The following is a 14,863-nucleotide window of genomic DNA, read 5'->3' as shown; positions in this document are numbered from 1 at the left end:
TAGGGGGCTTATTTATCAAGCTGCGTGAAATGATTTATGCTGGAAAAAAAGCAGTGTCTAATAAACAGTGTTATTTATCAAGATGCACATTTTATATTACACCGCCCCATATTTGATGCTGTTATTTACATTACTCCAGAAGTGGCGCAAGTCATTAAAGTCAGTGGAATTTATGCTAAAAAAAAAGAACACACAACTTGATAAATTTATTACTCAACGATGCCTGATGATTTTCTATATATATATAACTTGTTGCCTTCCAACTGCATTCTGTGTTTTGTGATGCATTAAGGGGTTGTTCACCTTTGAGTTAACTTCTAGGGGCACATTTACTTAGCTCGAGTGAAGGATTAGAATAAAAAATACTTCGAATTTCGAAGTATTTTTTTGGCTACTTCGACCATCCAATTGGCTACTTCGACCTTCGACTACGACTTCGAATTGAACGATTCAAACTAAAAACTATTTGACTATTCGACCATTCGATAGTCGAAATACTGTCTCTTTAAAAAAAACTTCGACCACCTACTTCGCCACCTAAAACCTACCAAGCATCAATGTTAGCCTATGGGGAAGGTCCCCATAGGCTTTCTAGCCAATTTCTGATCAAAGGAAAATCGTTAGATCGATGGATTAAAATCCTTCGAATCGTTCGATCGTACGTTTTTTTCTTTGATTGTTCCATCGAATGAATTGCGGTAAATCCTTCAACTTCGATATTTGAAGTTGAAGGTTTTAACTTCGATGGTCGAATATCGAGGGTTAATTAACCCTCGATATTTGACCCTTAGAAAATGTGCCCCTTAGTATGATGAAGTGAGTGATATCATGAGACAATTTGCAATTGGTTTTCATTTTTTATTATTTGTGGTTTATTTGTGGTTTTTGAGTTATTTAGCTTTTTATTCTGCAGCTCTCCAGTTACCAGTTTCAGCCATCTGGTTTTTAGGGTCTAAATTACCCCAGCAACCATGCATTGATTTGAATAAGAGACTGGAATATGAATAGGAGAGGCCTGAATAGAAAGATGGGTAATAAAAAGTAACAATAACAATACATTTGTAGCCTTACAGAGCATTTGTTTTAGATGGGGTCAGTGACGACTATTTGAAAGATCAAAAGAGTCATAAGAAGGTGGCAAATAATGCAAAAAGTATAAAAAAAAGAAAAAATGAAGGCCAATTGAAAGGTTACTTAGAACTATCCATTCTGTAAGTTGTTAAAGGTGAACAGTCCTTTTAACTCATGCATTCTCTTGCTGAATGGTAAAAACAGCTATATTTATGTCACTAGATTAACTATAGGATGTTGCTAAGAGGTAGGGTAACAAGTTGTATGATCCCTTTAACTCTGTGAACTGTGACATCACGCAGACAGATCCGTTAGGTCCCCTGCAAGTTCTTCTGATACGTTTTCATGTTATATAAATATTTAGAAAGTGAAATAGAATACTCAAGTCACAGAAGAGCGATCGTTTGGCTGGAGTCTTCCTTCCTACACAAGCACATTGCTGCCATTTATTCTGGGGTCTAACTACAGAGCAAGCAGACCCTTTAACTGCAGGGGGCCCAGGAGGTATAGGGGGCCCCATGAGGCCCTAATTCATATACAATTTCAATAAACATCGGTGAAACAGGTCAACCTCAACATTTTGGGGGCCTGAAAAATCTGTTGTGGGGCCCAGTAATATATAGTTACACCACTGCAGTTATATGTGGAATCTGGTGGATTGTGTCACTGGATAAATCACAGATGGATATATGGATTTTACCTACTAAATTATGATTATATGGATTTTACCACCTAAATTATGAATATATGGATTTTACCTATTAAATGATTGACAAAAATTCGATTGTAGGCAGGCACCACTCCGGAAGTCAAGAAGTTAGAAGAACCCAGGAGCCCAAAATTTAAATAATACAAAAAATCTTTATTTTACATTATATATAAAAATAAAAGCCTTATGCGTTTCGTGTCCCCCAAGGACACTTAATCATAGGCTTCATGCTTCCTACGTTTTGGAAATATAAATGATTGACAAGTTGAAGACAAAATACCAGCAAGTGATGGGGACCTCTCCCTTTCTGGATACATCAGGCCTAGCCATGGGAGTTAGCTTCATACAGCACTAGGGTTGCCACCTGGCCGGTAAAAATGATGGTTGATCCCAATGTTATTAATAGGGAAAAAAGATAAATTTATAGGAAGGCCGGTATTTTTTTCCTGAAAAGGTGGCGACCCTATACAGCACACAACAATGTGAAAAGGGCTGATGTTGTTTACATAGCAAGCACTGGTTCTACAGGAAACGTGAATTAATCTTATATCCAACTTCTAAATATCACAGAGTTAATCACAGAGTTAATCACAGAGTTAATCACAGAGTGGTGATGGAAAGCAGAGCAGCAGATCGGGTGCGTGTGTCATTAACAGTCGCCCCTACAGAGGTTCCTAAATCATGTGCAGAAAGCAGCGGTGACACATATTAAACAAGGGGATAATATAATCAGCTGGCTCTCATCATCAGCCTCCAAGCTCACTGCAAATTGATCAGGAATTGGACCGGCGATGTAAGAGCTCAATACTGGGCCTAATTCTGTTCATATATTAAGAACTTTTCAGATGGCTTATTTGGATATGACCCTAACTTTAGTTTGTTAAATCTTAGCAGGATATATGCTCACAGGTTCTGGCAGATTGGGCATAGAAATGGCAGTTTAGGTTCTTGTTAAGGTTGCCCTTTAAGAGATTTTGGCCCTTGAACAGCTTAGTGGTTAATCAGCCCACTATATGGAAATCAGGGTTGAACTGGGCTGGCAGGACACCCAGAGAAACACTAGTGGTCCCCTGCCCCCATGGGCCCCAGGCCCAGATATGTGGAGCGAGAGGGGGTTCATTTTCAAGAGCAGGTACATGATATGGAGGCAGGGGGACAGTTTGTGACAAGGTTAGGGACCTTTTCGGGAGGGGTGGTGGGCCCTTTAGTAAAGGCCTGTGATGGGACCCAAAAACCCCACTCTGACACTGATGGATATGGTAGGACCACACTGATGTCAATAATGATTTAGATGTTGCATTAAGTTAGCAGTAGCAAGTAAGCTACCTATAGATGAAGAAAATACACTTGGCCACAACTACATTGCTGTTAAAATTGTATTCCTATGGATTTAGATTTAAAGGGCAAGTCAACCCCAAAATAAAAAATCTGCCTCATAGAAAGAAACTTCATTCTAAGCAACTTTCCAATATAAATTTCTTTCACATTTAAAGTTATTTGCAAAAACATTTGCTATTGAAAGCAGCATTTGCTTAACTCCTGGTTGTTGTTTTTTTTTTAAATAATGTTGCAAAAGTCTTAGTTCCCCAGCAAAGACAGGTCTGTTAATCAGCTGCGTTGTCTTACATTGTATCATTAGTCTGAGCCACCAGGGCAGGGAATAGAAAGAGACAAATAAACACTGCTTCAATAGCAATACATATACAAATAACTTAAAAACCATAAAAAATTGGAATGAATGTATATTGCAAAGTTGCTTAGAATTATGTTTTCTATTATTAGGCAAATTTTCGGGATTCGGGTGGGTGCACATGACCAGGGAAGGGAAGCACAACTGGGGTAGGGGGCCACGACTAGGGTGCCCCTGATGTGGCAGCCCCTCCAGTATGGGAAAATTTTTGTACTATAGGTGCAATTTGGGTTGCATCTGAGTCATTGTGGGGGTCATGCAGATGGAGCATGGACTTTAGCTCCACACCCTTTTCTTGCACATGTTGTACTTATGCAGGTGCAGTGTATTTACGTTTTCTTTCATTGTGCAAAAAAATTTTTGGGGTGGAGTTCCCCTAAACCAGGAGTGCCCATACTTTTTTAATGCGAGGGCTATGTTTAGTGATGTTGTCCCATTATGATCTATATCCATAAAAGCATTGTTAGCATTCTGGAAAATATTACTTAAATACTGATTAATGGAAACATATTGATATATTTAACAAAGAACTATTTCTTATGTAACCATAACATAATAATTATGTGAATGAAAAGCATGAAATAAGAGGGTGATTTAGACAAGCTGTTTGTTGACAGTCTCTTATCTACTGATCACCAGTTAAGGGTCTGGCCACACGGGCAGATTCGGCGAGATTAGTCGCCAGGCGAAAATCCGCCGGCTAAAATGAATATCGCCTGGGGACAGGCACTTGGAGTGCTTCGTTTTTCGAAGTCGTCTGAAGTTTCCTCGTGAGGCAATTACTGGCGACTTCGGAAAACAAAGCGCTCCGAGTGCCTGCCCCCAGACGATTTTCATTTTAGCCGGGGAAGGCAGATCGGGGAGATTAGTCGCCGCGAAGAAGAGGAGATTTGTCGCCTGGTGATTAATCTCCTTGAATCTGCTTGTGTGGCCAAACCCTAAAGTTCTACTAGTAGATCCTGGTCTACCTTTTGGGCACCCCTGCCCTAAACTGTTAAGATTCTTTTCTAGCTGTAGCCTAATGAATTACAACTTCGCTCTCTGTCTGTCCTGGGGCTGCACTGCAAGCCTTATGCATGGATCAAAGCTTGGATCCCCTGGAAATTGCGCTGCAGTATGACAGCCCGATGGACCCTTTGAAATGGGCGGTAGTCTAACAGCCTAGAAATTCAATTCAAAACCAGGAAGGTAACCACATTACTGTGTTTCCTTTTCCCTGTTTTTTTTTGGGTTTCCTATCAACTTCAAATTTGTGGGAAAAGCAAAAAAAATCCTGGACAGTCCAATATGTTTGTTTCCTATATCTTTCTGTCCCTTTAGCATATTGCATGTACTGTACTGCATGCTGGAACTAAAATGGAAAAATGTAATTATTGTGTAATTGTTTGTTGAACTTTTCCAGTCCAACCTTTGGTTAGCCCCTCTCCATAGAAGATACAGGAAAACATTGGTGCAGTACTTATTCAGCCATAGCTCAAAGACTTTCTAGGGCACCACATCTCATTGGACATTCAAGTTGGGCCTTCAGGTGTATCTAGGAGAGAATGTTGGCATGTCCTCCAGATCTCACCCTAACTGGCCTTCAGGCTGCGTTTTCAGGCATATATAGGACATTAATAACTGATGTTCTCTCCACGTCTCACCCTAACTTACCTTCTAGCTGGGATTTTAAGTATATCTAGAAAAGTAAAGCAGCTATCTCTCCAAAGCCCTAACTGACCTTTAGGCTGGACTTTCAGGTGTATCTTGGACATTAACAATATATATTCTCTCTAAATCTCACCCAAACTGTTTCTAAGGCTGAGCCTCCATAGCTACTGTATTACATTAATTACAGTTCACATTAAAATCACATTTTCAGTCACAGACAAAAAAAGAATTTCATAGTTGTGAAATACTAAGTAAATCATGTTAATTTTAAGATTTTAGCAAAATGTCTGATTAGCCTGTCCAGCTGTTCGGTGGAATAGAGGGGAGTTATGGTCATCTCACTGAACTGACAGGGATGTTTACCTTGCAAACTAAATCCTGCTTTCTATTAGCTGTTCAATTGCCATGGGGAGAGGCAGCCCTTTTAATGGCCATTTAAAAATTAGCAGTGCAAAGTGGATTCTAACAAATATCAAAGGGGTAGGCTGAGCGCTCCTGATACTGCTGCTTGATGCAGAATCCTGCCAAACCTCAGTCTAAACAACACATAAAGCACAGCTTAGTAAATATATTTTAGGATCACCTTGCTTTTTAATCAGTTATGAAAAGTGTCCCCTGAAGGTTCTGGCCCAGTACCTCTGTATCATGGTTAGTTAAGCCCTTGGGTTTTATACATGGAACTAGAATGCACTGTTTCAATGTTAATGTAAAGGAAAGCTTTATATAAACAATGAATACAATAGCCATATACAATATAATATACACATTCACACTTCAGCCCAACATGGTGAGTCATGTGATTGTGTAGATCCACACATTCAAACCCAAAGGAACAATTGTTTCACACAGACAACCAAGGCATAACCTGTTGCCTGCATCCACTGCCCAATTTAAGGAGTCTGTAGTATTATTGCATAATTGTGGCAAGGCTACATTGGGGTACTGCTTTGTATGTTCTCTTTGTGTCTGTTTGGGATTTCTATAAATATATATATATATATATAAAAAATCTTCTGACCAGCACTCCCTTTAAAAGTTTAATAATTTTATTGTCAATCTGTAATATCCGACGTTTCGGTCCACATTTGGACCTTTTTCAAGGTCCATCCTTGAAAAAGGTCCAAATGTGGACCGAAACGTCGAATATTACAGATTGACAATAAAATTATTAAACTGTTAAAGGGAGTGCTGGTCAGAAGATTTTTGATACATAAATAATTACCGTGCACCCGCCATTGATAACAGCTTTGGAGTGTGGATACTCATTGGAAAACATATATATATACATACACAGGCAGGTTAATTGGCTCCTGATGATACTTACCCCTGAGTGTGGCAAACAAACTAAACAGTGAGCTTCATTGAGCAGGGGCTGGTGGGAATGACAGAGACCTAGGGGCAGATTCACTAAAGGGCGAAGTGGCTAACACTAGCGACTTTTCAACAGAAATCACATCCGCAAGGACATTGCCAATTCACTAACAGGTGCTGACGACAATTCGCTAGTGAAAGATACCGTCGCTAGTGTTTGTTCGCACTCTATTGCCAGGCGCCTTTTCACTCTGGCGAACGGTCGATGCTCCGCAAATTCACTAAATTGCGGATTTTACTGAACGCTACGTTACTCTCACAAAAGTTTTCTTCGCCACCTCAGACCAGGCGAACTGCTGAAATGAAGCTAGATTCCTCTATCTGATGTCAGTCACATCATATCCCCAGAAAGTCGTAAAAAATGCAGGCGACTTTTATATTTTTAAAGCGGGATTGCCTTCAAAAGTCCGAACTATTAAAGATTTTTTTTAAGATATTTGAGGGGCATGCCACATATATTTTATGGTGGGCTCATGTCTAGGGCATTAGAAGAGCTTTTATGTCTTTATAAATCAATTGTAGGGATGCACCGAATTCAGGATTCGGCCACGGTTCGGCTTTTTTCAGAAGGATTCGGCCAAATCCTTCTGCCCGGCCGAACCGAATCGAAATCCTAATTTGCATATGCAAATTAGGAGTGGGAAGGGAAATCGTGTGACTTTTTGTCACAAAACAAGGAAGTAAAAAATATTTACCCCTTCCCACCCCTAATTTGCATATGCAAATGCATATGCAAATTAGGGGTTGGATTCGGTTCGGTATTTGGTTGGATTCGGTATCTTTCACTAAGGATTCGGGGGTTCAGCCCTAATCATTTGTAATAAAAAGTGACCACTTCAAGCATTTACACTAACATCTCTAAAAAAAGACGTGTATATGACTTTTATGCACCTCCCCTAGTCAAATAAATCTAAGCGTATGATTACTAGCGAATTTTGGCTAGTCACAAATGAGCAATAGCGAATTTTCGCTATGAAATGCTCACACAGACAAAGTATCAATAGCGAAAAGTCGCCAGCGTTCGGTTCCCAGGACGCAACCTTGAATTTTAGTGAATTAGAGTAGTGGTAATGAATTTGCACCTGGCGAAGTGGTGCGGAGTGTGTGTGAAGCGGTTGCTGGTGACAATTCGCCCTTTAGTGAATCTGCCCCCCTAGTGGTTGCATTTTACTCTTTGGGTCCATTCTTTTACTGCAGCTGGGCTAAATTGCCTAGTATTAAATAATGAGTCCCACTTAGGGTTCCCACTGAACTGGCTGGTAAAAATGATGCTTTATCCAAATATAATGAATAGGGAAGAAAAATAAATATAAAGAAAGGCTGGTATTTTTTCCAGAAAAGGTGGCAACCCTATTCCCAATGAGAAGCATCTGCCAGTAATTAAAAGTTAATTAAGATGCGCATGGCATTGTCATTGTGAAGAACACTGCTTAAAGGGCAACTGTTGGAGCCTGCACAGTCGTTTTTGTTTAAAAAAATTGTCCCTGCCAGCGCTAGGTTAATAGTACCGGAAGGGAGCTCCCGGTACGAGTGGCCATGTTGAAGCACACGAATGCGCATAATGAGGGAATACTGCAACTTGCTCATCATGTGCATGCGCATGACATCAGAAGCGCATTATGTGCAAGCAATATGTACGACATGGCAGCTCGCACCCTGTGTGAATGTCCTAGTGCTGGACTCTATTAGCCCGCATCTTTGCAACAGCTGCCCTTTAATGCTCTTCTAAGGCCAGCACGTTGCTAATTTCTTTGGTCTCAAGAGCAAATGAAGCACAATCTCCTGAACATGATCGTCTTCCATGATGTTAATACCTTACACTGTAGTCTTACCAGCAAGCCCTACAATCCACATACCAACTCGTTAGCTTATTGTGACTGTGACTTTCCCTTGGAGACCTCACTTGGAATCTGGGGGCTAATTATTTATTTGTATAATTGTCCAGACAGGAGTCTGGACAGCTGGCAAGGTTCCCATCTCCATCTCTACAGTATGTTATCATCATACTTACCTTCATATGCACTTTTTTTTAAATGAAAATATTACTGCAGTGACCAGTTATGGATGGTGTGGTTCATAAAGGTTCTATATAGCTTTTGATGCTTAATAAAACAAGTGTACCCAGGTGTCAGAGACAGGAGTCTAAAAATGCAGACTAAGACTAATGATAGCACTTCATATGATCTTCAGTAGGAATCAGTTGGTGATCCAAGGAGCTATTACCTCATGGATTTGCTGAAACATAAGGCTACAAGGGCAGTATAACATCAGCTTCTGTGTCTCCGTGATGGCAAATAACTACCCAAAGGGGCCGCATGTTCACATCAACATTGCTAGTAGCCAATATAATTTTTTATAATAAAACAAATTTATCCATTTCGCTTTTACAAATTGCCACTTGTCCCCCCCCCCCCCCACACCCCTCCTTGGTCTTGGCTCAGATGAGGAGACCTGGAACACATATGTGATTATAGGAATTGCTTGGCATTCAGATTCAGACTTAAGGTGAAACTGAAAGGTTCTTTTTAGAAGACCTTAGGCTCTTCTACATAAAAAAATCACTTTCACAGCTACTGAAATATTCCTTCTCAATGGATCTACTGTGTTGACTCTGCCTTTCATGACTCTGGATTGCTTCAAGGCCACGGCACCGACTCCAAATAGTTTGTAACAGCTCTCTAAGTTTCTTGCCTGAAAAGTGGCACAGACAGACCTGGAATACCTGCCTGGTACTGGTTCTCTGTTCATCTCTTGGTCTAATATTGGGTTGTGTTCTTGGTAGAGAATGCAGGTTTTGGCAAAATAATTTAGAGCTTGAGTTTGGGAAAAAAACCCACAATCATTATGTCCATTGGTTTGACCCAATATCCTGAACAGTTGCTGAACGTAGAACATCTTGCTATATTCCATTGCTGGGACATACCCCATTGTTATATTGTTATTGGCTGGGCTAATTTTGATTAATGGACGTTTGCACTGTAGGCATAGTTACAGATCAATCAGAATTTACTGATGCAGATATGGAACACACAGAAAACGTAATTTTCGTAGTAAGTAGGGTGTTGTTGGTGCTAGCTGCTTCAATTAAAGGGGTGGTTCACCTTTAATTGAACTTTTAGTATGTTGCGGAATTACTCAATCTGTCTCAGTAGGCTGGAGACTCTGTAGCAGGGTGCATGGAGCAGGTTGACTTTCATTTAGTTGTGAGATGCCCACAAAGCTGCCCTTATGCTAAGGGCAAAGGCAGAAGGAGCCTAGTCTCTGCTGCTCTCAGCCTGCATATTTTTTGCAGGCTGAGAGAAGCGGATCAGATCCATGCCCCATCTCATGCCCCATTTCAATTGCAGCAGTCACAGCAGTGGAGCGGTGTGTGAAATCAAATATACGAATCAAATATGCGAAAGCAGGCGTTTTCAGCCTCCACACCGGTCCTCTACATGTGACTGCACCCAAACATATCTTATTAAAATCAATACGGATAGGGCTGTGATGGGGGTGTTGTATGAAATGCACCTCTCTGTGCGAAAGAATGTGCGCCTTCTGCATTTGCAGCTTTATGCATTATATCCTCAGCATTTCTCTATTTGCTCAAACTAGTTAAATGGGTGCGCACCCTGGCGCATCTGAAGGCAGTGTCGGACTGGCCCACCGGGATACCAGGAAAACTCCCAGTGGGCCCAGGTGTCAGTGGGGCAAATTTACTAACCTCCGAAAATTCGCCAGCGACAGCTTTGCTCACAGCGCAACACTTCGCCAGGCATAGATTCGCCAGGACAACGCAGATTCACTAAAATCGAAGTTGCGTCCAGGACGCTGAATGCTGGCAAAGTTGTGCTGTCATTGCTTAATCTGCATATGGTGGGAAGTTAAAGTTAAATGGAGGTATATATTGCAGCCAATACATTACATTACACAAGCCTGAGAAACCTAAATAAAATAAAATAGAGTTGTTATTTTGCCCTACACATGAGCCCAGTGTATAGTTTATGTGCCATATGTTAGGAAATGTAGGGGGGAAGCCGGTTACCCCAGAAAAAATTGACGATCTTTTGCAGCCTATCACCCTGAAAAAAATTAAAAGTCTCCAGCGTTTTTTAGGAAGTCCTATCTACTCTATTGCACTTCGCCTGGTCTGAGGTGGCGAAGGCAAGTCTGGCGCAAGAGGTAACGTTCAGTAAAATCCGCATCTTAGTGAATTTGCGCAGTTACGTCCATTCGCCAGAGCGAAAATTCGGCAGGCATTAGGGAGTGAAGAAGCGCTAGATAGAGTCTAATTCCTTCGCTAGCGAAGTTAGCCACATTAGTAAATCTGTGAAGTTCCCGAAATGATGTCATGCTGGCGAATTTTTGCCAGCGTTAGTCACTTCGCCCTTTAGTAAATTTGCCCCTTGTTCTATTTCATGGCCATTCCCTATTTCTATGAGAAATAGATGGAATAATAGATTATAGTGTGTAAAGAAAAGAGACCAGGAGAATAGAGGTTGAGAGAGGAGAGAAGGAATAATAGAGCTGAAAGTGGGCCCCTGGTCTAATATTTTTTGATGGGCCTCTGGTGTCCCAGTCCGACACTGTAATGTAGGTTTGTGTGTTCCCCATTGTTAAGCAGCAGTATCAGCAGCAGTAGAGCAGCAGGAGGCATTAGGACCCGGCGGTGATGTGTATGTGGTGGGAGGAGGGCTGGGCGCTCCAGTGAGAGGAGAGAGAGCTGCAGTCCGGACTATTAGGCGCTTGAGATCCGTTATGTGGCATCCTATGGGCAGCCGTGCGGGGACAGAGTAGAAATGCGCTCTATCACACACTGTGCCACTAGAACATAGGCAATAAGCCAAGTACAGGACTGCCGGCATCTGCACAACTTCTCATCAGCAGTTTGGCAGTTGGATACCTGGGTGCAAAGTAGGGAACCCCGTGTTAAGAAGCAGCAGCAGCACCTATGTCACGTGCGGGGAGACTGTCAGTCTGTAGGACGAGCTGAGAGTGCACCGAGATGACAGTCAGGATGCTGGGCTCTGGCTCTGGGGCTCCTCGCTGCCTGTTGCTTCTCCTGCTCTCTCTCTGCCTGCTGCTGCCATGGATCCTGGGATGCCCGGTGCTGATCCACAGCTGCAAGTGTGTAGGGGAGAGGTCCAAGCCCAGCCTGAGTCCGGCCAATGGACCGAGGAAGAAAGTGGTTTGTACCAACGAGGATCTGTCAGAAGTGCCCGACCCTGCCCTGCTGCCCAACAAGACTGTCACCCTGTAAGTACCTGGGGAGCTGGGCACAGGCAACTGCTTGGCATTCCTATAGGTGGCTGCATGGGTGCAGGGAATTGCTTGGCATTCCTAAAGGTGGCTGCATGGGTGCAGGGAACTGCTTGACATTCCTATAGGTGGCTGCATGGGCGCAGGGAACTGCTTGGCATTCCTATAGGTGGCTGCATGGGTGCAGGGAGCTGCTTGGCTTTCCTATAGGTGGCTGCATGGGTGCAGGGACATTGTGCCAGGGACAAGAATGCCTCTCATTTGACTATTATTTGAGTATTCTCATTGTGCCAAGGATGCTTATTGGGTTTAATTCATAGTCAATGTGACCAGTTTAACTTTATTTAAGCATAGGTGTGTATGTTGTTATCTGTGATCTCACTAAAGATATATATACATTACAAACCCACAATCACACACTATCTGCTCCTCATTACTTCACCACCTTGATACATGGTCATTGCCTATGACATGCACGTGTCCCATAGTTCATGCTGTATACAGTATGTCTGCTGCATGAGTCACTAGCAAATGAGCATGTGTACACTACCAGGGAAACTCTATTGGGATCAGAATACTGCTGTAAGTCTTCAAAGAGCATATGGTTTTTGTATGACCAGCTATGTTCCAATATGGAGTTTTGATATAGTAAAATAAAGTAAAAATAATTATTAATATAGTAAAAAAAATCAGTTATAATTACATGCTATTTCTGTAGATACATTATTCATTGAGAAAGTCAGAGACAAGTGCACTCACTCTCTCCAGCAGAATCTCTATGTTTAACATGTTGATTTATGGATAGTTTATAATTATGGGATATCAGTCTTAGTGGGGCCCTGATGTTGATAGAAGACACAACTCCCATGCACAGGCTGTGTAAGTTGTGTTACACAAGAGGAGAACTGTACACTCTTGCTGTTGTGATTCATTAGAGTGCACTGGTAAGCTTGCATCATGCTAAGGAATATGTGCAATTCTTTATAAATAAACATTACAGGAGACACTTGCAGATTGGATATTCCTGGACAAGTATATTTCTCAGCCTCCCAACTCCATAGTTAGTGGCCAGCTTACTGAAACCAGTTGGACTAGCATCCATCCCATAGGCTTGAAATTCATAATCGACAAAAAAATAATTGCGTGTAGAGCATCTGCTTTAGGATGAGCAGTTACTTTGTAGTTCTTGGAATAGATTGGGATATATATTCTAAAGAACTTCCTTGAATAGACCTGGGGAATTTGGTTTTGCCCTGCCTATGCCCGAAAGCAGGGCCGGCCTTAGGCCTATTGGACCAATTGGGCCCAATAGGGCACCGCACCTCTGGGGGCCCCGCACCACAGGGCAGCACAGATAATATTTCCCTCAGCACATGATGCTGCCTGGCCTGCCCCCAACTTTGAGAATCCAGCCCATCCCCAAATCCATAGGTCCAGCCCACCCCCAACTCTGATAAGCCAGCCTATCCCCCAACTCCATAGGTCTAGCCTGCCCCCAACTCTCATAGGCCCAGCTTTCTTCCAACCTTGATAGGCCCTGCCTGCCCCCAATCCAACCAAGCCTGCTCCCAAGCTGATTCGGCCCAGCCTGCTCCAAACTAATTGGCCCAGTCCACTCTCCTATTTCCTCCCTCTCTCTCTTACCCTGTGTGCCCCTATTATGTGCCCCTATTTCATCCCTCTCAATCCCTTACCTTGTCTGCCCCTTTCCTTTCTATTTTGTGCCTGTATGCCCTTATTTTCCTAAATACTTGTTGTGTCAGTAGCCAGTATCACTTTGTCTAGGGGCCCCGCCAACATGGTCTCAATTGGGCCCCACATTTGATAGGATCAGCCCTGCCCGAAAGAGCTGGTTTAAGAATATACAGGTAGATGGCTTTGTTGTCCTTACACTGTCTCTTATCTTTCTTGATTCACTTTTTGATTGGGATGAGACAAATTTGCTATTAAATTAAAAAAAGTATCCATTAGACAGGGAAGGAGAAGTGACAGATATGAGTCCAACTTGGGTAGCAGCCTGGACATCGGGCACAAACTATAAATGTCCAGCATCTGGTCTAAGTCAGTGCATACACCATTGGGTATTGCCATATACAATCATGCTATGTTTATATCATCCACTATGGGAAGATGCTGGCTGCCATGGCTTGGCAAGACACTGTGCCAAATTACTTCTATCTTTATATATATATTCAGGTTTTGCAGTATTAACATTTACTCACTATCTGCATCATTATGCATATTTAGGGGAATATAATAAAAGTTCTAAGCCAAAAGAATTACAAAACAAATAAGTGAAAGACACATTTTAGGGGATAGTATTGTTTATTAGTGATTATATTTTAACGTTTTTTTAAATTATAATCCGATTGAAGGGGGCATATTTTGGTAAGAAGGTATATTATGTACCCAGAGCAACTGGCACAGACTATAAAGTGCACAGTCTCGTTATCTCTGGCTCATTAGTCCCTAATACCTTAATGTTTTGCACAAAGGAAATATTGTCTCCGGTGCACATGTTTTTTCTGTTAACCATGTTTATTGCATGCATCAACTGTGCTGTAAACGCGCCTCCACTCATGGTATTCAACTCACTTTACCTCAATGCTGTAGTGCACCAATTGATATAGCACATGTCAGGGATTGAAAATGCTGATGCCATACAGTGAAGTTTGTGGACCCCTTGTGGTTACTGGGAGCCATAAAAACCTCCTAAAGGGTCACATCTAAACCTTGAGAAGAAGTATCAGACCTGTCCTGGTGCTGTTCCTAAAGTAGAAATATACTATATAAATATATATATAAATATGCAATGTACTGGTCTTGGGTCTCAGGAGGCTTTGGAAGGACTCTTGTTCTAGGAACTGCCTAGGCAGGGAAACCATAACTAGATTCATTTCAAGAATAGAACATAAATGTAGATATGAGACCTATTTTTTTCTGTAGATAGAAACCAGTTATCTAGAAAACTCTGAAATATAGTAATGTTCCATACTGTCCTGACAATAACTTAGTCATGGGACTCAGGAGGCTTTAGTTCTAGGAACTGGCTAGACAGGCACAGGGCAACCATAACCAGATTCCTTACAAGAACAAAATAGGTATGGGATCTATAACCCAGTTATTTAGGA

The 14,863-nt window shown here is 41.8% G+C and overlaps 1 protein-coding gene across 1 annotated transcript in view; it reads left to right on the top strand.

Annotated features, from left to right (window-relative positions):
* Positions 1-11,228: 11,228 nt before the first annotated feature.
* Positions 11,229-14,863, top strand: part of adgra2.L (adhesion G protein-coupled receptor A2 L homeolog) — a 99,448-nt gene continuing 95,813 nt past the window's right edge. The window contains 1 exon segment of the mRNA NM_001090201.1: positions 11,229-11,729. Coding sequence (NP_001083670.1) covers positions 11,479-11,729 — 251 coding nt within the window. The 5' untranslated portion in view covers positions 11,229-11,478.

Source organism: Xenopus laevis, chromosome 3L, assembly GCF_017654675.1.
Source record: "Xenopus laevis strain J_2021 chromosome 3L, Xenopus_laevis_v10.1, whole genome shotgun sequence".
In the NCBI taxonomy this organism is placed as follows: Eukaryota; Metazoa; Chordata; class Amphibia; order Anura; family Pipidae; genus Xenopus; species Xenopus laevis.
This window is presented reverse-complemented; position numbering and strand designations above follow the sequence as displayed.